Source organism: Dermacentor variabilis, chromosome 5 (genome assembly GCF_050947875.1).
Source record: "Dermacentor variabilis isolate Ectoservices chromosome 5, ASM5094787v1, whole genome shotgun sequence".
Classification (NCBI taxonomy): domain Eukaryota; kingdom Metazoa; phylum Arthropoda; class Arachnida; order Ixodida; family Ixodidae; genus Dermacentor; species Dermacentor variabilis.
Genome location: NC_134572.1, coordinates 175,259,705 through 175,282,741, shown reverse-complemented (window position 1 = coordinate 175,282,741; position 23,037 = coordinate 175,259,705). Strand labels below are relative to the sequence as shown.

Genomic DNA, 23,037 nt, shown 5'->3' with positions numbered 1-23,037 from the left:
AAGCATGCCCTCGTCTGTGGTGCCTAGGTAAAGGCAGATTTAGATTTCGAGAAGCAAAAGCCCCCAGGTTCCTCTCTCGCAACTGAGCAAGCGCACAAGTGTTGGGCAAACGCAAGAAACACGCTCTTGTGCTTGTTAGTCATGGCCTCACCTTCATTATTGTAAAGACAACTACAAAGAAAATAACATTAATTACATCAGAAAGCAAAGCCCTCTGTCTTGATGAGAACAGCCTTTTCTTATTACTGGCTGTGTTACTGCTACTAACCCTTTGTTCTGTCTAATTACCTAAACATTCATTATTAATGAGCTATTGTTTAAATATCTACAGAGATTCCACAGCTACCTCAATTATCCACATGTAGGAAGATATCTATAAAGAAAGGGGTCCAACAAGGAGACACCAGCTCTCCGATACTATTCACGGCGTGCTTGCAAGAAGTATTCAAGCTATTAAACTGGGAACGCTTAGGAGTTAGGATCAATGGCGAATATCTCGCAGCCTTCGATTTGCAGATGACATTGGGCTGTTCAGCAACACTGTGGACGAGTTACAGCAAATGATTGAGGACCTTTACAGGGAAAGTGTGATAGCGGGGTTGAAGATTATTATGCAGAAGACAAAGATAATGATCAGTGGCCTGGCTAGGGAACAAGAGTCAGGATCGCCAGTCAGCCTCGAGAGTCTGTGAAGGAGTGCGTTTACCTAGGTCAATTACTCACAGGGGACCCTGATGATGAGAAGGAAATTTACAGAATTAAAACGGGTTGGAGCGCATTCGGCAGACATTGTCAGATCCTAACTGGAAGCTTACCAATATCATTAAAAAAAACATGTACAATTAGTGCATTCTACCGTTGCTGACATATGGGGCAGAAACTTGGAAACTGACAAAGAAGCTCGAAAAAGTTTTAAGGACCATGCAAAGGCCGATGGAGCGAAGATTGCTAGGCATAACGTTAAGAGACAGAAAGAGAGCGGTTTAGATCAGAGCGAACGGGCATAGACAATATTCTAATCGACATCAAGAGAAAGAAATTGAGCTGGGCAGGTCATGTAATGCATAGGTTAGACAACGAGTGGGCCATTAGGGTCACAGAATGGCTGCCAAGAGAAGGGAAGCGCAGTCGAGGATGGCAAGACTAGGTGGGGTGATGAAATTAAGAAATTCACAGGCGCTAGTTGGAATCGGTTGGCGCAGGACAGGGGTAATTGGAGATCGCAGGGAGAGGCCTTCGTCCTGCAGTGGACATAAAATAGGCTGATGATGATGAATGTTTAAAAGTATGTTCATTGTAGAAGACAATGGAAAACATAAAAATTGTCTTCTGACTGCTGTCCTTAGCATGTTTTTTTTTGCTCATATTTAGAGGACAGCCTTCAGTATTAAATGAAGGCCACTTGACAGTTGGCCCGCACACCTCAAGAGTGCAGTGCTCTCAGACCTGCTGCGAATGGAGAGACAAACACTCCATGCCTGTCCAGTCTGTCACATGGATATGTGACAGTGCGTGTACCATGACACGCCCGCTTAAGGGGGGGACGTGGGTCCTAAAAATTTTTTTCTTAGTTTTGGGTGAATTTTTAGTAAACTCCACTGACTGGGGTAATTTTTTGTGCTGATTTCAGATCTGTAATTAGATTTTTGATAGCTATAGCAGGTTCAAAAGATATTGAGGTCTGAAGTCAAATTAATTTCAAACTCGTTACGGGACTTTTTGATGATTCCATCTTGCTAAACCAAAAACTAAATGCATGACACCATTGCTAAAGACCTACTGTAGGGGGTGATGCTATTTTTATTCATTTGGAAGCATTTTGCGGACAAGAAAACAATCTTGCATTTATTATGAAAAATTTTTGCAAATTAGCAGCGATTACTATACCTGAATGTAATTTCCATGGCTGTGCAAGAGTAATAAAAATAGCATCACCTCCCAGATCATTTCAATACGAATAAAATGATACCACCCTTGTCATTTTTGGCCAAAAACAACCCAGAAAAAATACCCGTAAGGCGGAGCACAGTGTGCAAAAACATCGAACTGAAATAAACGCATTTGAAGTTTCAAACAAATGTAGCTTTTGCTGAAGTGAATCTACAGCAATACAAATGGCACCGCTTTGAAGCTCTATGTTTTGTAAGAATGGCCATACTAAATGTGTGACTGCACTCTCTCAAAATAATAGCACACTGGCCACTGAACTAGCGCAAGAAACTTTATTAGGCACCATGCTCTACAAAGAGCATGGTGCCTGGTTTTCAAACCGAGGTGCAGAACTCTGTGTGGGCATGAATATAGTTCCAGTGTTGTACCTGCAGGCTGCCTGATTGATAGCAGTCTCCATTACAATCAGTGAGGCATTTTTTCATTTGGTAGAACTGATCATGTTACTGAATGAAGGCTCTGAGTGAAGTAGCCTTCCAAGTCGTCTTCACCTGACAATGGCTGTGGAACTTAGGATCAGAGAGCCAGTGATAGATATGCAGCTGCTAGGTGCTTTCCAGAATTGTACTTTTGTATGTTGCCTCGATCACTTCTGCAGTCAGATGTTGTGCTAGCACAAGGGGCCTAATGAACAGAGCTCATGATGCGGTTCTCTTAATGAGGGGGGGGGGGAGGGGAGGGGGTATGATAGGGCACGCAGGCGCGAGAAGTCGACACTCGATGCTCTTATTCGCGCACTCCGAGGTGCCGACGCGCGAAATGCCTAGACGCGGGCTCGAGGAGTCGGCGCTCGATGTACTTAGTCGCGCAGTCGGAGGCGCCGATGCATAACATGCTTAGGTGATGGCCCGAGACTCCTATGCGCGATTTGCTTAGCCGCGGTACGAGGATTGCATGCGCGATGTGCTCGGTCACGAATTCCGAAACACTGTGTGCTGAAAGGCCTAGCCGCATGTCCGAGGATTCCGCGCACGAACCTTGGTCGCGAACTCCGCGTCGCCGATGATCGGAATACTTTGCCGTGGGCCTGAGACGTCCACAAACGTAGGGATCGGCCACGCTGCCGCAGTGTCCGCGTAGCACCCGTTTTGACACGTCGAGATTACGGCGAGTGGAGACTTTCAGGCTCGCGAGGTGCAAAGAGCCGTGAAAGAGCCGAGCAGACGACGCGAGCGCCGGACCAATGGCGAACCGCGCTGGAGTCACGTGGCGGGCCCGGCCAATCGCAGACTCCGGCGCGACCTTCAGTCATTTGCTTTTTGTGTGCTTGTTTCTGTACGGAGGAGATAACTGAAGCGGCAAATTTGAAGACGGAGAAATGCGCTTTGCAACGAGACCAAGATGGCGGCGCTCGGTTGCGCCGTTCCAGAGATATTGTGGCTTGAAAAACGCGGTTCTTTCTTGGTTTCCGCGAAAATTGGCTGATAAAACAAATTTTTTTAGAGCACTTCTACGTGGTTTATATGGATGATATTTCGAAATCAGATAGAAAAAGTTATAGAAACTGAAAATGTGATTTTCAAAAAATCGATTTTTTGGCCATTTTTCGCTATGTAAAACCCGCGTCCCATCTTAAGATACGTGGCCAAGAGGCTTCAGATTGCCTTGAACTACGTGCATGTGACAGCCTGTGATACTAGTGATGGTGTCTGCTGGAGCACAGTATGACTTTCACTCTGTTGTGCCACATAAAGCCAGCTGCTGACACAAGTATAGCAGCTGCTCTCTGGACAGGTGACAAGTCATGCCTGTCCCATCCAACTGAAGGACATAGTTAATATGGCCCTATTCATGTTTGAGTCCTGCTTTCCTTCAAAATTTCATTTGTGTGGCTTCTTCATCTTCTATGCATAAGCCCCACTCGTATTTTTCTAATATATATTTTTATGTGTATCACAAGCAGGACAAACTACAACAGTTCAGCAAGGCCACAGATCCTGATTACAACACCTTGTAGTCAGTGCACACTTTATTGAACTTGTACAACTCATCTGAATGTGTAATACGGAGATTTACTATTCTATGGGAAAGGTTCTAATTATTTCAGTAGTCATTGAACCATTGCTTCTTGAATGTATATATGTTGCGTTTTATGGTTTTTCTGCAAAAAATCCTGCTTACTTAGTTTAATGCGACTTCAGTACTATGTAGAAGATTATTCCTGAAAAATTCGGACCCTAACAGCGACATTCCTCTCCACCCACGTGCAGCGTGCCAGAGGATTGTCCAGATGCGCATGGCCTCTGCACTGACGCCCAACAACTCCCGGCCGAGCACACCCGTTGGTGTCGGTGCAGGGAGAGCCACTGCCCACTTTGGTATTGCCAGCAATGGTTATGCCCGGGAGCAGCAGCCACCAAGTGCGGTTCCCACCTCCAATGCCACGGCAACACTGGTCAACAGCTACAACGCCCTCCATGGCGGTGCTGTCAACACGCCAACTACAAACCTCAACCAGACCTCGCTTAAGGTGAGCCACAGCCAGTCCTGGTTCACAAGGCAAATGAGCCAAGCAAAATCACGTGACTTTGCTAAGACTTTGAGGGACATTTACACGACTCAATGCGTTGAGCTTGTCAGATGCCTGTGCGTTGTGACATGTTAAATGACCCCTCACCAGGCGTTGTTACGTGCTCTCTAAGGAGTGTTCTACCACAATAACTTTTCAAATTAGTTGATTAATAATAGCAGAGATAGAAATATATCAAGGGTCACGAACCCATGATTTCAGGAGGCAAGTGTCACCACCAACGTACACACTCTCTCCTCTTGCTATGCTGCAAGATAAATACCATCCTTGGACTCTCTCATATCGTAGCCCGAAGATCACGTGACAGATACATCATGGGCCCCGCCTTCTTTTTTTCCTCTCTCGTGTGTTTGTTGAATGGTGCACTTCCAGTGACTGTTTCCTGTGCAAGCTGTTGCATTTGTCACATTTTGTGCAGCAGACGATTTCGTACGCTGTGCACGAGCACAGCTGACCAACGCCCAGGGCCACAGCCATGAGCACTGAGGCTAATGCGAGGGGGATGAAAGAGCATGACTGTGGCATTGGAATACGGTAGAGAATGGCAGGTAGTTTCGTTCTCTGGGTGCGCAACTGCATGACGTGGGAACAACCAGATAAAATGGAAATGTATATACTTGGTACTGTGCGAAGTACAACAAAAACACGCACTTTCACTTTTTATCTTTCATTATTTCTATAAAGTTTATTTAATCTACTGAGGCAACAGATCAAACCAAATAACTGATGTTGCCTTGGATAAGTTGAATAATTCTCGAGGTCACATGTCAATTTGAGTGACGTCACAGTACTGCCATGTGCGTGGGCACATTTGTGCAATTGACGTCCACTCTCTGGCTGGGTGAGTACGGTGCCCATGAGGCGGAGGACAAATGGCGTTTGGTTTGAAGATTAGGTAAGCAATTTCATTGGTGCATTGGGATGTACTTAGGAGACACGATCGTTAGCGCGCATTGTATGCACTGCGCTTGTCAGCTCAAGATGGCCAGATTTGGTGAGGGGCCCTTTGATGCACATGCGTCTTCATTGCATCTGTAGTGGCAGGAAGAATGGGACAGCTTTACTTTTGAATGCAATGTTGAATTTATTCCTCGTGTACCTTCAAGTTGAACTGGCTATAAAATATATACTGAACATTCGACTACACTAACATTGAAGCTTTTTTCTTTGAGGACATTCTGGAATGTTTGTAGAAAAATATCACTAACATCGGGAATGTGTCCCACTCCACCCTTTTTTTTATCAGGAGGTGGACATCACATTGGAGGAATGGGATACTTTACATATGGTCATACAATTTGTCCACTCGACCTTATAAACGGGCAGGTGAACATTGAACACAAGCAAGAACATCAGCCTTTAGCCTTGCCACATCAAGAACATCATCAAGAACATCAAGAACATCAGCCTTTAGCCTTTAGCCAGCCATAACCTTGCCACTTGTCACTCTGAAAGCCTTGGCACGATGTTGTTCCTTGACACTGAAGTGTCTGGATTGGCAGGGAAGAACAGTGTCCTTGTTTCATTAGCAACGTGTGATACTGGGCTAGTTCGTGCATAGCCGTCGATGTCTGTCGAGGTTAGCAAAGGAAAGAATAAACGGACAGGAAGAGTGCTAACTCGCAACTAATTCTATTTCGGGAAGCTCGTACACTTATTGAATGCTTTGACGCCCATATCCAAAGAATGCAAGAATAATAGTTTAACCTTGGCGTAATGAAGTTGGTAAATACAGCATTTTACTTTGGTATATGAAAATTTAATTATATCGGAATTCAACAGACGCCGATAAATCTTTTTTACACAGAAGGGGCCGTAAATTTTTCCATACTATTAGGTAAAAGAAAATAAAATTTTCTTTTGAATGAAAAAAAATTGTGTATTTGAGTGTGCGACCTAAGATATGGTTTCATGGCGTGCTGACGATATCTCCACATTCACAGTACATGCTTCTACTCTGTCGTCGTGACTGATAGTGTCCCCCGCAGTGGGACGGGGCTATCATGAATAACGCGGGCCAGGAGCAAATGCCTTGTGTGCCCCTCACTTCGGCGTGCCTCTGAAACTGAAGCTTAGGCTATATCCACCACTAAATGCTTGGGAAGACAGCGAACATGAAGCCGTAGCCATCTAGGCTTAGCCTACGTTTGCACTTGCCACAGATTACTTGCAGCGTAGGGTACGTGGGCTGTGTATCCGTGATGAGTCGTGCTGCTGGGCAAGGAGAGGACACACTTGCTGACCTGCCTCCCATTGCCCCATTAGCGTGGAGGACAGTGCGCATGCAACCGTTATCTTTCTTGGCATCCCTTGCGTGCTCTCCACTCGCGCCCACAGCATTTGGGGCGCAATAGGATCTTTCCTCACGCGAGCTTTATATAAAACATGACGCCAGGGTCTTGCTGCTGTGCTGCCCTTTTCTGCTTCCGCAGCTGCTCTCTGTTGTATGGTGCACGATTTGAGAGGCAAGCGGCTCCACGTAATTCACTTATTTGACCATCTGCATCCATGGCAGTTTCCATTTATTGTCTCCGTGTTCCTTCGTAGTGGCGGTGAAATTTCCTTATATTGAAATGATTTATAAACACAGTTATGTTGAAGTTCGAAACACGTGGTGCCCTATAGACAAGTTATAAAAAGTTAAACACTTTGTTAGATCGAGAATGTTATTATATTGAAGTTTGTTATATCGAAGTTTAACAAACAAAAAAATGCATAACATAAATGTGCGCAACCAAACGCACTGTCGCGCAGCTGTATCTAGCAACTGAGACCTGCTCTAGTGAAGAGAAATAGAAGGTATGCTCATACAAAAGCCACACTTCTTCCTGATATAACAAGCTTCCATCGGCTTTCATGCCACCGTATCACGACTTCTTTCGAGAGTGTGCATGTCTCAAAATGCTATGCACAGCCACTAATAATATTAGTTGCGAGTTGGTGCTCTGTGGATTTCTTCTTTTCCTTTGCTAAGCTTTTGTGGCACAAACATTGATGTCCTTGTTTCTCCTTTTCCTTTCATGGCCTTTGCAACTACACCCTTGCCATCAGTGCTCTTGACCTAACCCTTATAAAAGATGTAGTTTAACAGAATGCGTTCTTGGGCAAGTTGGTTCATTGTATATGGAAAGATTGTATGCACTTTGTAGACGATCAAAAGGAAAAAGACAATCACAAGAAAGAAGACAGGACAGGCTTGTGCCTGTCCTGTCTTCTTTCTTGTGATCGTCTACAAAGCGCATCCAATCTTTCCAAATGCCTTAAAAAAGATGACTGTTTTTCCTTCAAAATTTGTATGTGCACAATCATACGAAAAGTTGTGTTTTTTTAATTAACCTTCACTGGGGTCTCCTGAAAGTTGATTGCTGGGAGGTTCATTGTCAGGAAGGGTTAAGTAACTCTCCAGCTCAGTTTTGTCTGATGTAAAGGAAATTGACTTGAGCTGTCTATTGAACGTCTACGTTCCTTTGCCACGCATTTTCTTGCCAAGATTTCTTGGCCAGTTAGCTTATCCCGTAATATAATATGTTTGCACGTCGTAACTATGTTCTAAAATAATTTAGGCTAAAGTTATTAATATTTAGGAATAGCCTACTATGAAGAATAAATATGCAATTAAATGACAACCAAAGCCTGTAGTGCAGGTAGGGAATGGTAAGGCAGCTGTCACACTTCTCCCTCCAAAGGCACAGCACAAAGAGAAATAAATTTTCCTGTGGGATAGTTATTAAGCATAAGAGCCCAGTGGCAGAAAGCATTCCAGAAATGCAAGATTTGAAGATATTTGTTTACCCTCAAATCTGCCGTGCTGTTTGGTTTGGTAGCAACAGAACTGCTATGGTCAATTACTTGGTGCAGTAGGAAAGGCTTTTGCTGTTCACCTGCAGGTCTGCATCATGAAACGGCAACAAATCACTGCAGAAACGATTTGTATGGTGGTGCTATGTGTGACGGGTTTCCTCGATTGTATTGCACAAATGGTGTTAAAAATATGTGAACTATCCCACCCCTCCTGCTTTTCCACTACTGTTTTGAGCTGTGTGAGAGGGAGCAGATGGCAGACAGCCTTAAACCCAACTTATGTTAGTACTAACGTGCAATCAATTACTGTGAAAATTAAAGCGGAAGATAAAAAGGCCCCCTAAACCACTCTGAGCTAGAAAAATTGTTATATAGTGCCAGCTGTGTACCAGTCTACAATGAACGCACAGCCACCACAAGGATTTCTTCAAATGATGCTGAAATGGCAAAGTTGCAGGCATTTTATCAATGGCTACATGGCTGCCGAGGTTTCTAGCTTGGCTTTGCTACCCTCCCCACACGTGCTCACTTTTCCTTTCCACGTACCCTCAGCAACTCCATCAAGTGCAGCAAAAGCTACAGGTTGCATCAGCATACCAGAAAACTTCCATTGTCCACTCCTAATCACATGATGGTGACTGAATTGAAGCTTCAGGAAAGGATCAGTGACATTTCCGGCGACGATTCACTTTCCATATTTATTTCACACTTATGCATGCGGGAATTGTTGTGCACAAGGGGAGGCTTAAGGGAGGAGTGATTAACCAGTATGGCATGCGTGCACATTTCATAGGGAGCATGGTAAATTTCCATGATGCCATGTGCAGCGGTGCACGTGAGTGCCATCTGAGGAGAACAGAGGCTTTTCGCGGGCACAGAAGGAGAGGCTGCACACAGAGGTGAAATCCAGGTTGGTAGGCTAGTAGTGCTTTTGTACTAAAACAGCCCACTGTACCAGAAAGCTCATTGATATTCAACCAGTGCATATCTCACTTTGGCTCACTTCGGCACCCGTAAGAAAAGGCTGGCTCTCCCGTAATTGATAGTAAATGATATAAATAAAAATAATAAATGATAGTAAATGCATGATATGGGAACGAGCAAAGCAGATTGGTTGAATATGGTAGCAGCCACAGTCTTAAAATAGGTGGACAGCACATTCGCAACAGCGCACAACACAGCACCATGCCATACTGCACATTGGTCCGTATGGACGCTGCCCAGCTAGAAGAAGAAAACCAGCTCAAGGAGGCACAACAGGCATCGAAGGATGCCAGGGAAACAGAGCGCACTGCCCAGCTAGAAAATCGCCTGAAGGAGGTGCCACGCAGCGTGGCGCCATCTCTGAAGGCAACGCAAAACCTGCGCCACATGACTCTCGCACCACTGGCATTCAAAAGAGCACAGGCAACCCTGCCTCAGAGCCAAAAGGTGACAATGTATGGTGTCCTGTATCTGCCTTTCTAGCGCTGCTATTGGAAATGAGAAATAAAACTTCAGTGTACTGGAAGTTGCAGCTTGAGCGATATTGTGAACAAACATTAGGAAGAACTTGGAAGCAGTATTTTTTGTAACTTGTTTGGGCAGTAACTAGCGTATGTAATGCACTCCTGTACAAAGGGTTGGGCACCGGAGACTACATTTTCTAACGTTATGACTGGTTGCCCGGGTGATCTCGTTTTGCTCTCGCAACTTGCTCAGATGTTCTCGTCTGAGTGCCCAGATAACGACTCTGGCTTTTGCCTCAAGGTCACTTGAAGGTTGCTGACAATGGGAGCTTCATGCTTAAAGTCTCCGTTGTAATGGTATTATCTACGAAGCCAGAAGACAGTCAAGCCAATGAAACCATGAAGCAAATTAGCTGTTCTTTTAATTGATGAGCAAAAAAGGGAAATTAAAGTAGACAAAAGGACAACTTGCCATTGGTGGAAGCTCAACCCACATCTAATTTCTCATCATACATGTGATGCAATATGAAATGAGCTGCACCTGCAGTTGTGCACTAGTTGACCTTGTTTTTGGTGCTTGTGTGTGGATAATAGATCTAGCTGTGTAATTGATCACTTTGTTCTTGCTTGTAATGTTGCTGTGTCATGTGCATAGATAGCCTTTTATTTTGCTGCCATTGGCACCGCCATTATGAGGTTTGAATTTGCTAGCCGAGCCATGGTAAATATACAACAAAACACAAATACGTGAGGGACATCTGGATTCTTAGCATCACGTTTATGTATGTATGAATACATAAACAATAATAGGTGCGTGTTTAGACAAAATAGCAATTACATTTTTTTCATTAATGCAGGTAGCAGACATCTTGTATTCCAATTACATCTTTAACACAAAACTACAACTTTGCAACTTGTAATACAGTTCTTCATAATAATGTTTCTGTATAACAAAAAAAATCACGGAGAGAGAGAGAGAGAGAGAGAGAGAGAGAGAGAGAGAGAGAGAGAGAATTATTTACAGTAAGGCAGAGAGGTCGACCTGAGCTATAACTAGTTCTGGCCTGCTACTCTACACTGGGGAGAAGGAACAGGGAGGGAAAGCGCTGATGAATGATGCTGGTATAAGGAAGAGATGCATATATCCAAATTCAGAGTTCTGGCATCTCTAAAGCCGTGCGTCCAGCCCAGTGGCTTGGAGAAAAGCTATAGCGGCACTTGTTGTTGCAGGAACAAGATGGGGCCCCTTGGAGTCGTCATTACTCCAATAGTGCCAAGCACTATTCATAGGGTACATACAGTACGGCATGCCGGCGCTCTCAAGCATGGGACTTAGCTGTGTGCGCGCGCTGTAGAGCATTCAAGCTCAAGCATTGCGCACATGTTTGGGCCTCCCACGATGCACATCAACCAATGGAAAAAAATCGCCAATGATTACAATATTCTCTAATGTGAATTTTGAGTACAGCTGTTTAGGTGTTTCAAATTTGCGATATATTGTGGCAAAGAATCTGATTCTGAACGACAGGGTCCTGTTGGTGGTGGCGCTGAGCCTCTGCTCGGGCAGCTTGTTTAGCAGCAGTGGTAGATGAAGCGTTACCACCGGTTGCATCACTCATTGTTCAGAAAGAAAGCATGAACACGGGAACACGTGGCCAGCGCAGACCGCATTCTCTAGCGGCGCTTTGTTTGCACGCTAGCTGCATGTCTGGTCGCTGCCGTGGAGAGCGTCTAGTGCAGCACTCCACTTTTCTCCTCACCCTTTCACCATACTCTCCGCATCTGCTTTTCCTCCTCACTCTCTCATCACTATCGCCATCTTTCGTCGCCCGCTGCGCCCCGCATTCGCTCTTTTATCCTCTGGTGTACTCATTCGCTCAGTTGCGCCGAGGGATGCCGACGCGCAACACAGGCACGGGAGCCTAAAAGCTGCACTGTAAGAAGTTTTACATTGTTTTACCGGGGCAGGAAGACTCCTCCACAAAGTACAACCAATGCTAGATAGCTACCTTTTCCCAAATACATTTTTTACTAGTGGCTGCAAGAAATTACCAGCTATCTAGCCTCATATTCGAAACTGGGAAGACATAAAAACTGAACAGTGAAGTGCATGAGTTCCTCTCATCTTTCAATCTGCTGCAGTAGCTCAGTGGCTATGGCTCGTAGCTGCTAAGCTCAAGGTCGCGGTTTTTGATCCCGGCTGTGGTGGCCGCATTTCTTTAGAAGCGAAATACAAGAACACACTTGTGCACCTGTATTTCGGTGCACATAAAAATCGCCAAGTGGTCCAAACTAATCCAAAGTCCAAAATCGACACTACGGCATGCCTGATAATCGGGTTGTGGTTTTCGCATGTAAAATTCCAGAATTTAATTTCGGTGTCTCTTTCTCACAGGAGAGCCACCTGCGCCAGATCCGCGACTGCATCACTGCGGGCACCTCGGTACAGAGAGAGATCCAGAAGTTCGAGAAGAGCGGCACTCCGACCACGGCCTCGTCGCAGGTTTCGGAAGCCATGCCGCCCCCGTCAGCAGCCAGTGGTAACAACCGGGACCGACCGGAGTTTGTGACGCCTTGCTCGACGCCAACGACGGCACGCAAAACTCGCCGAAGGTCCAACTTGTTCACGGTGTGTGGAATGCTTGAGCAGGAGCTTGGTCGCTTGTCAATCTAGTACTAAGCCAAACAGTCTGCCTTCCTGATTTGTGTTCTTTTTTTTTCGTTCTATGGAGGGTCAGCGAGCACAACTTATGATTTCTCATTCCTGCCAAGAGGCTCGTAGGCTCTGGCATTCTGCTGTTATAAATGCAAAGTGGTGGGTTTGACTCCTGGTCATGGCATCTGCATTCCGATGGGCGCGTAATGCAATAATGGGCTCATATTTTAATTTAGATCCATGCTGAAGGACCACAACTGGTCAAAATAATCTGAAGCTTGACCCCCCCCCCCCCCCCACACCCCTGACTTTGGAAGTGAAAGCCCATGATTTGTTTACTTTTTTATTTCTAAAGTGTCCGCATGTTCGAATTGCACTGGTGCATGAGGCAAAGCTTGCATTTCTTTGTTTACTTGTTTTTATTGTAAAAGGTGTAACTGTTGATCTAAAGGTTGTATATAGTCAGATTATGGTGCAGTGCGAAGTGTTTAGGTTACAGAGTTGTGCTGTACTCCACTATACTACTGCTGATTGATTGTGTACTATAATTATGTTCTTTAAAACACTTGTGGGCAATTTTATAGGGTGCATATGAGTGCAATGCCCTTCCTCTGTGATAACGAAAGACTAGCAGCAATCTTAAAATAAGTGTAAATAAAGCAAAACTAGCCCTGAAGCATGCTGCCATCGTCACTGTGTGATTGGTTCTGTTCTTCGTGCAGCCCTTGAAGAAAGCAGATGAAGAGAAGAGGCTTCGGAATGGGGAGATGGGAAGCGGCCGAGTGATTCCTGTGCGGCAGGTGGGTGGACACAACTCGTCGGGTCACCGGGGCTAGTACTATGTAGACCCCTTTCATAATTTGCAACTGTGCTTCACTGCACTGCACAATTGCCCAACTAATTAATGGCAGCACGGGTAACAGTTGGAATGAAGGCAGTGTCGGCTGCATATGATGAGACTTGTCCATTGTGCGTGGTTTCATCACGAGAGCTGCATCTACATTTTCCATGCCATAATGCAAGCACACTGAACTTGTATACGCTGTTTGTAAAAATGACTGTACTGCCATTAGTTGGGCAAACTGTCTCGCAGGAAAGTTAACTTTACAATTATGAAACGGGTTCATTGCATTGTCTTGTGAGGGCACTAACGAATGAAAGGAAATCTGTCAAAGTACAGTGAAAGTGAGCAAAGAACAACAAAAAGCTCAGACTGCATGAACTTTTGACTCCTACTTTTCTTTGCTGGTTTCACATACTGATGCTGGTTTTGCGCTTTGAACGTCTTTGTAACGAAGTGCTTGGTGGGAGCCTCTGACATCATTCGTTATACAGGTCACTTTGTTGTAAAGGTCGTACGCAGCACGGCGTCACAGTGGAAATGGGAGTGAGTTATTTCTTCGTTATACAGGTCATTTCGTTGTAGAGGCGCTTGACCGTACCTGTATGTCTTTGCTTCTATTAGGTATGCATAGTCTTACATGGCTTTCATTGTGAGTTTTGGTTTTCAGGGTCACGGACTCGGTTTACTATTTCATGAGAGATGTAAAGCTGGGGGACCTGGCAATTTCAGGATCCCTAATTCAGTTTCATCATTGTAAGCTAGTAATTGAGTTCACTATTGATAACTTTAGAAATAAGAGCTGAGGCTATAAGGCAATTTATAATCCAGTGCAGTGCGGACGCACACCACACGTGACGCAGTACCGCTTCGCTGGTGGAAAGTGCACGCTTGTACAGTCTAGCGTCGGTGCAGTCAGCGCGCTTTGGCACGGCCAACGCGGGTATAGAACATGTCCTATCTCACGCCAAAGCCGTTAGACCAGTGTGCATTGTGCACTAACTTGGCTGGCCGGCAACGTGCGGGCTTAACAGTTTGGGTGCATAGAGGAGAGCATCTTGAGTTTGCGGCTTCGCCAAACAAAAAAGTGCTCGCGCGCCGCACACTCGTGCACGTGAGCTGCAGCAACAGCTGATCGTTGCGCTGTTGCAGGACATGTTTAATGCACCGAACTACACAGATGGCAAATCTTTGGCGATTCTGGCGTCGTTGACATGACGTATCCGACTTCGCCAGCTGCTACCTGCTGCTGTGTACAACGACAAAAAAAGCATTTTATCCTCTCATCTGACTTATGTCGCAAGCTCCCCCAACCTCCTTGACACCCTTCATACCGAGTATGTACAGTACTGTTACTTTTCGCCTGTTCTGGGGCCTGAGCAGCTGTGGCGTTCTGCTGCTGAACAAAATGCTGTGGGTTCGATTCCTCGTCTGAGTGCTCACACTCTGGCATTGGCAGAGCCCAGTGTGGTAACCATGCGTACATTGGTATGTTGGGCTGCATGAAGGAACCTTGGGCCCTCCACTGGGGCATCTCCTCTCATTGCTCGAGTGTTGCTCTGGAATGGTAGGTCTTCAGTTCAGTCACTGCAAAGTTAAGTAGACACGTGTACCAGCTCGCTACTGTTACAAAGTCATCGCTTGGCGCAAGATACACCTGCACACATTGAGAAGAAGGAGAAGCGAGGAGCCTGATTTTTGTTGATCACACTCGTATGAAGCCAACAGATAATGAAGGCAAGGAACGAGTTATGGGAAGTTATTTGTAGTTTTAATTGAAGTGTACAAATGATAAATTAAAGGGAAATGAAAGAGGATGGAAAAAATCTAAGACAGAACTTTGTCGAATGTTATGATCAATTCTACAGTTGAAATTCGATTTAACGAAGTAATACTCTCGCTCTGATTATTTTGTTAAATTAGGAAGTTCGTAAAATTTAGAAAGAGATTTTTAGGCCCTTCAAAATCTGAAATTGTAACGTCGCTACACTCAAAAGCTTCCGCAGCCTTGTGTTTGCCACTAACCTTCGCATTTCTTGCTTACACTTGTGACAGCCTGAATTATGTCCGCCTTTTCTTCGAGGAAGAGCACTTTCCTTTTCTTACGGAGTTTTAATGTAGTCGTGCGCATTCTGGGACATACGTGAGCACCAGGGATTCTGCTGGAATGTAAGCTATGTCACGTATACATAACCGATGTCCTTGACTTGTGAATCGGATTTGAACAACCGATGACTGCCTGCTGCTATTGTTGTGCTTTGTGTCTGAAGCTTGTTTTGCTGGGTATGAGTTCGTCCAATGAAGAGTTAAATTTTTGACTAGCACTTTTGGCAGTTCTATTCTTCACCGTCACTACAACGTTGCGATAAGGATGTACCAGCTTACCGTCAATGTGGTGTTTTCAGATGCACTTTTGTCTTTTGCTGCCCACCCAGGGGTACCTGTACAAGAAGAGTCTCAAGGCCCTGAACAAGGAGTGGAAGAAGAAATACGTCACCCTCACGAGTGACGGGAGGCTCACCTACCACCCTAGTCTCCATGTGAGATGGCTTCCTTTAATGCAGCTGCCCTCTTTAACGACTATGGCCGATATGACAAGTTTTGCAGAAATACGAGTGCCATGTACACGTGACTCATACCGTTAAACCGCTGACTTTTTTACACTCAGTTTTGTGCAGAGGTAGCATGTTGCAGTGAGCCTAGTTTAATACCATGTTTGTAGGGCATTACTTACCAGTTTTGTCCACAATAAATGTGAAGTCGTCGGTGGCAACGCAGCTCTCAAAACATAATTGTTCCACCACAACCAAGCCGCCATCTGTCATGGCCACAGCAAAAACAAAGGATTCATCTTGAAGAAGTTGGTGGCATCATGGGAAGAGTCGTGTATACATGGTGCTCCTATTTCTGCAATGCTCAGTATGTATACCACAAACAGGTCATTGCATCGTGCCTTTGTTTTGTTGGTCAGTCAGTGGTTTATGTCACGCCCCTGAGTAGCAAAAGGATGTTTTCTCGGGCCAAGATTGAAATTCGTGACTTCTTGCTTGCTAGCCAAGTGTTCTAACCACTGAACCTTGGCAGTGTCGTTGAAGTGTTGGAATAATATGGATGCAGTATGCAGCCCAACACACATTCGGCGAGTCAAATATGTGTGCCACTTTATGCGTGCTTTGTGAAGGACCAGCTTGCTCACCAGGAGATTGTTTTTCGGTTTGCTTCTTTTGTAGGACTACATGGACGATGTGCATGGGAAGGAGATTCCCCTAATGCATACTACAGTCAAGATTCCAGGCCAGAAGCCCAGGGGTTCAAGGGCAGCTGGATCCACACCTCAGGTCAACGATTTGGCATCGGACGTGGGCACCCTATCCCTGGCTGGAGGTATGCATTTGGTTGCCCTCGACTTCTTTATCTGGCAAAACTGTTTGCTGGGGGGAATTATCAATTTGTTGTGTTCTTGAGACGTGCATGCCAGCAACCTTGACAGCATGCTGGCCTCACTAGTGTCTGGCTGCATGAATGACGGTCAATGTTGTTGTGGGTTTTGAATGGTTGAGCTAATATAGCTGACATGAGTGCTGTGTAGAATCGTGTAGTAGACAGCACATCTTTTTTTTTGATAACTTCATTTGAAATATGGGCACGCAGTTATTCTTTCTCTCTCTCCAAGGATTTCTTCAGTTATGTTGAAACTGTTTGTTTTTGCAAATTTGAACTGTAGCTTAGACTTCGTGTGTATGAGCTTAGATGATGCAAGAAACTACAGGAGGCACCCCCATGAGGCCAAAACACACCTGTGCGAGTATTCATCGTATGTTTTGTAACAGTGCAAAAGCAACATGGACAGAGAGTAGAAAAACACTTCCTTTTTGTCCATGTTGCTTTCACATTGTGGCAAAAAACGCATGATTAGTCCTAACCAATTCACCCACCTTGCTCTAAGCGAATATTGTTGGTTTCTTTGCAGGAAGGTGAAGCTTATCACCTTCTCCACCTTCACAGCGTAATGGTGCAATTTATTAGCCAGAGAAATCTAAGTGTGTTCAAGGAAACTTTCTGCCTAAACTTTGAATTTAAGCTGTTACATCAACCTGCAGGTTTTTTGTTACAACTTAAAAGATGTGTTGACCACTGCCTCTTTTCTTTTCTTTCTTGAGGTGCTTAGCCTAGCTCATGGATTCTTTAGTTTCATCTGATTTAGGTCACAGTGGGGCTTAGTATCCATGCATTGAAGCTGTGGCAACTGCTGCGCTGGGTTGTGCTGTCCTTAACTGTCACGCAGGCATGCTGTCGTGTTTGCACCTTGCATGACCTGTGCATCACTATCCCTGCACAATGTTTGCATGTCTGCGTTTGCACCTGCATTCTTAAGTGTTTTGGGCCCTGACATCATCTGTGTTTTCATTGTTGTCCTGTGCCCTCTTTTCATAGACCGCTCCTTGAGCTCGTCTCCACTTTCTCTCCAACACACTTAACTCAGAGGTCTTGAGCAAATAGAGAAAAACACTAACTGAACTAACAACACTGCTTGCATACATGTTGTAGGTAGCCATCTAGAGTGGCTAGTATGGCCGTTAATTTGATTCCTAGACGGGCAGTATGAGTATCTTCGGAAAAGTGGCTGTTTTGTTACTAACATGTTTATGTTTTTCTACGTTTGTATAATACAGGCTTGCTATGTTTTGTACGGTTCTCTGTATTCATCGCTTCTGAAGCCACTTCTTGCCTTCCATTTTTTTCATAATGGCTTGTTTCCTCATTACCTCACTCTTTCTCAGCAACTGCTTTCCTTGTGACTAATAGGCTGAGTACTGTTTTCAGTACTGTTGTGACTTTCCTATGCCAAGCAACTGTCTTTTGCATTATGCTCATGCCAAATTGTCAGATGTCTTGTACATAGCCATTCAATAAGCAATCCACATGTAAGCATCTGCCAATTATAGAGCAGGCAGATGTGACAAGTAATTGTGGCAATGTAAGTCGGTACATAGCAGCTTTGAAAGTAATACTACTCCTCAGTGGGATGCTCTGATCTGTCTCGACTGAAAGCAGAACATCTCACTGAGATTAGAGGTATATGTTCGAGATAGTGTCAGATGTCTCGTACATGGCGACCTTTGGTTGCAGTCATTTTCTTTTTTCTTTAACAAATGCTCACGTTGTCCGGCTCAGACATAATCTACAGACAGCTGTTTAGTCCTGATTTGTGGTTGCTTTGATGGATCTCCTCCCGAGACATCCTTCGTGGCTGCATTCTTACAGAAAGCTGTAGCTTTCAAGGAACGTTGTCCTGCAAGGATTTCGTTGTGAAACTACGTGCCTGAGAGGTTAAGATGTTACTGTTCGCAAGGTGAAGATAAGACGGGGAAGTGTCTTGTCTGTACACACCACCTTCGTTACTGAGGGCGTTTGACTGAAACCAGAGTTCGTGGCTGTCAAGAGGCTACGGTGTTTCAGCCGACACACTCTGCTATAAGCCATTTAAACGACAAAATGTACCAGAGTTTCTTGCTCGCAATTTTTGATGACATAACACCTGTCTGGCTTCCACTGAGATTAAAGTTTGGGCTGGTGTAATGCGACAGATGCAGATGTCATTGTTGAGTTTCCTAGCTTAGGTGAAAAGTTTGACAGGCTTCATCTTTGGTTTCAAAGGATTGTGTGCATGTTATTTTTTCTTGGCTGTGCTTTACCATAACGAACAGTGCAAAGTGAATGGGGAAGCCAAAGAATAGTGATGGTACAGAAGAGAGCCTCTGAAAGGGTGTTGTCTTGTCTCGGGTAGATGGCATGCGAGGTCAAACAGTACGTCAGTTATGTTTTTGGCCACTTTGATCTCTCTTTGGTGTCGTTCACCATTGCAGTAGCTGATTCATTTCATGAAAATTGCTTTTCGATCATAGCTCTCTCCAATTCCTCCAAAGTTAAGCCTTGAATTGATTTTCTTCAACATTTCAGTCGAAACATTTTGCATTTTAAGATATTTAAAGCAGTGCTAGTGGCGTTTACTGTTGGAGTCATTATGACATGGTAAAGTGTGACCAGGAAGATGTTCAGCACATATTTTTACATATTCCTTGTCTGTTAAAAGGCGGTTTAAATATATTTGATAAACATAAATCTGTTTCTTGAATTGACTCAGGTTCAAGGTGCCACCTTCCCTTGTTGTCTCGTAGTTCCTTTGCACAAATTTCGATCCTCTGAGTATGTTTCTTGCCTGCAATACATTAATTTTTAAGGCGGTCTGTTTCTAATAAGATTTGCGGCTGGTATCACATTGATTAGCTTAAAAAGGGCTAGCACAACGTTGAGCTTTCAAGGCTGCTATGATTCATTTGCTTGCAGATAGCATTTGAGGGACAAAAGTAGTAATGAAGAACTTATGTCATTCTGATAACAAACTTTTTTTGTTCAGACTACCCAGTGCCTCTGTCTATTCATATTTAATTGCAGAGATTGAGGAATTCTGTGCTTTGCTTACTGCTCTTTGTATTATGTTACTTAATGGAATTCAGTAGTTAACTTGTTGACCGTTACTTATTGACGTAAGCACAGCATGTTATACCCATCAAGACAAAGGCAATGCCAGCCATTGTTATGGTTTTGCCTTTAACCCTTTCTATACTGAAATGAGAAAACGTCTAAAAGATGGCTTTCACTTGCTGGTATCATTCGCGGTATGATTTACACAGTTTGTAGAAAATTGCACCCAGTCTGCATTGTTTTTCATCACCAATTTTACGTTGACTAAATGAGGGCTTCACTGCATACTCGGAAATCTTAACTTCGTATCATGAAACAGTTGAGTACACGGTCTTTAAATTTCTGGTTGGCACCAGGGAACCTTACGAAATAAAAATTGGATGGTGCATTCAGGATAACTTGCCTTATGAATATGCAGGGTTAATAGTGCCTATGCCTTCTGGCCTTAATTTTGTCAGGGGTGTCCAAGCCAACATTAATAAAAACTCGAGAATAACTTGAAATTGATCTTGCTGGAATATTTCACGACAGCATGTTCACCTCTGTGCAACTTTGATGAAAAAACTGGGGTGTTCCAATATGATGCGATAGTGAAAGAATTGTGTACGAAGCGTCGACACTAGATACACTGAAAACTAGACTAGGCTTTCACTGCAGCCTCCCTGTGCTGTTTAGGTGCTCTTCTAATGGACCTTTAAAGGAACACTAAAGGGCTACACTAAATCAATTTGGACTGGTGAACTATTCTATCAAGAGGTCTATCAGCATTTATTTGATGGAAAAAAGATCGCTTAGTGGTAAATAAGATTATCCAAGTTTATATTTCGGAATTTCATACCCAAACTGCTGTGCTGGAATGTCTGTGTTATTTTCTTTTGTTTGAGCCATTTTTGTGCAGGCAAGGTTCTCGGAGTAGTCTTGATTGACCTTTGGTTATTTAATCTCGCAACTTAACCAGTCCGAGTAGACTCGAAATTTACGACATCATGAAAAATTGATTTAGGAACTTCAGGGCTGTGTTGCCATGCGCCTTTAGGCTTTGCATCTTTTCTTGCTTGCCAGGCCTCCAGTCATTGTGACACTGTTGCTTTTAGTATTCCAGAAGCATCTTAATTTATCAGTTCTTTAGTCTCTCCCTGAGGTCTTGACTAGCCCTGGGCATATCTGGATACTAGTACCACTGCAGTTGTGCACTGAATAATATATCTATAAGAAAACCCAGATCAGCGCAAGAACATTGACACGCACGCACAGTGCCACTTCTGTCATTCGCTTTTCTAAGCCTCTGTGTTCCTCCTTTACATTAGTGGCAGTAACAATACTGCCAGTAATAAGTACTTGTGAAGCCCTGAAGCAGCCCACTGAACCTCGAAAGTAGCTAGACTTCAATGACCGGCTTGTGTTCAGAACAAAGACTGCTAGATGACCAGTCCAGTTTGTCATATCAATGTGGAAAGGGTTAAGCCAGGCTGGCCACATGTGTGGGTGGGCATAGCAGACTCTGCCATGTATAACCCTGAGCCATAGAGTTTCCTACTGCATGCTATGTCAAGAGAGGTGTGGTGCCATTATCTGTGGGAGTACTGGGATATGGATGGTGCAGTTACCCTTGACCTAATACTGGGTCACGGTACGGTCGGGGTTACTTGGCCTACTACACTCCTATCGCTGCACATACGAAGCTTTCTTGAAATGAAGTACTCATAAAAAGTCCCGCTTTGCCCATAATTACATTCTGCACTAACGTTTAATCCCCTATTATGCTCCTGAAAACTAGGTTGAAGGTTGTTTGATTGCAGGCCACAGTGGCCACACTGATTTGGACAGACTACAAAAACGCTCACGTACATATTTAGCTTCACATCAAAGCACCCCAGGTGGTCAGAGTTAATGCGTAGCCCTCTACTATGGGATGCTGTCTCTCATATCCCCAGTGTTGCTTTGATAACATAGTAGAACAGAGAAGACAGCGTTCTACTTGCTGTACTAGGTAGAGGCTGAGCCATTGTGACAGATTGAACACTGGCACAGAATAACAAGACATCAACCGCAGAAATAAATGTTTGAAAAAGAAACAAACTGTGTTTCGGCTCCCGTGAGGAAGCCTCGTTTACCATCTGGTCACCAGTTGCTTCTTAAAGCTGTTCTGGCTCTCTGACGAACACGCCACTCAGAAAGCACCCCTTCCCAGCATTCCCATGCATGCAGCAGCACCACTTTTCCCCTCTAGGCAGTTGCTAAGCAGCTATGCCCTTAGCCACCGGGTGGAGCGGTTTGCTAACCACACCCGTGGCCAAGCCGCAGTAACTGACCTGTGCTCGCCCTTGCGCTGTGTGGGGGTGCCACACCCCGCTGGCTGTCGAAACACAGGCATACCTTACTTCAAGTATAAGGAGCCCCGCGAGCGAGACTGCCTGGCCAGCTTTGATCCAGCTGCTGATGCTCAGCACAGCAATGCTTTCTTCTCAGGTAGGCTTCCCCCCTTTCCCCACTCGCACATTCCCGTGCTGCCGCTGCGCTTGCCTGTGTTGTGTTGTCTTGTGTATTTGGCGTGCGTTTGTGCTCGCATGATGCGCGTACCCCTGTGACGCTTGGCTTTGCCTAGCTTGTGCACACTGGCTTGCTTGAAAAAAACCATCGACAATTGCCGCCATTCGTTTTTAATGCCCCTGCTTTACCTGCGCCTGCCGTGCTCAGTCACTGTGACATTCTACTGAGGAGCAGAAAGTTGCAGGCTCGATTCCTGTGTGCCGTGGTGGCCACGTCCTGTGGGGAGCAGAGCACAAGAAACATGAGCTTTGTGTGCAGTACACAGAGTAACCTCAAGCGGTCAAAATTGACCGGGAGCTTTTGATCGTCGTCTCCTATAAATAGTACCAGTGCTGGTTTGGGACATTAAACCATTAATTATAACATTCATTTATTGATCAATTGTTTGGCAATCAATCAATCAATCAATTGATGAATCAATCACTAAAATATTACGACACTATCATTTTCATAGATTTACAAAGCACTGGTGTTGCAAAAATGGCAAGTTTATACATAGTTTGGGAAAGCAACTTGTAAAATACTTATAATGCACAATGTGCGACATTTGTACTGGTGCAGTCTGCCACTCCATGTGAGCAATTTATCGCTGTGGAAACTCACAAGTTGGAAGAAGCAATATACATTGGAAAAGAGAACGGTGGACATGTGAGAATAGCAATATTTAGATTGGATTATTGAATTGAATGCAAATTCATTAGTGGCAGGCTCAAATTCAATAAAATGTAAAAAACCATTCAGTTTTCATATATTGAACATTTGTGACCCTTAATAA

The 23,037-nt window shown here is 44.5% G+C and overlaps 1 protein-coding gene across 7 annotated transcripts in view; it reads left to right on the top strand.

Moving 5' to 3' along the window:
* Window positions 1–23,037, top strand: part of LOC142583348 (centaurin-gamma-1A-like) — a 141,911-nt gene that overhangs the window by 96,055 nt on the left and 22,819 nt on the right. For 6 of the 7 annotated variants that reach the window (XM_075693769.1, XM_075693771.1, XM_075693768.1 and 3 more), the window contains 6 exons: window positions 4,161–4,420; window positions 12,125–12,358; window positions 13,108–13,185; window positions 15,662–15,766; window positions 16,457–16,610; window positions 22,083–22,181. In XM_075693769.1, coding sequence (XP_075549884.1) covers window positions 4,161–4,420; window positions 12,125–12,358; window positions 13,108–13,185; window positions 15,662–15,766; window positions 16,457–16,610; window positions 22,083–22,181 — 930 coding nt within the window. The remainder of the gene's footprint in view (window positions 1–4,160; window positions 4,421–12,124; window positions 12,359–13,107; window positions 13,186–15,661; window positions 15,767–16,456; window positions 16,611–22,082; window positions 22,182–23,037) is intronic. The other variant, XM_075693772.1, reaches the window with a different exon arrangement.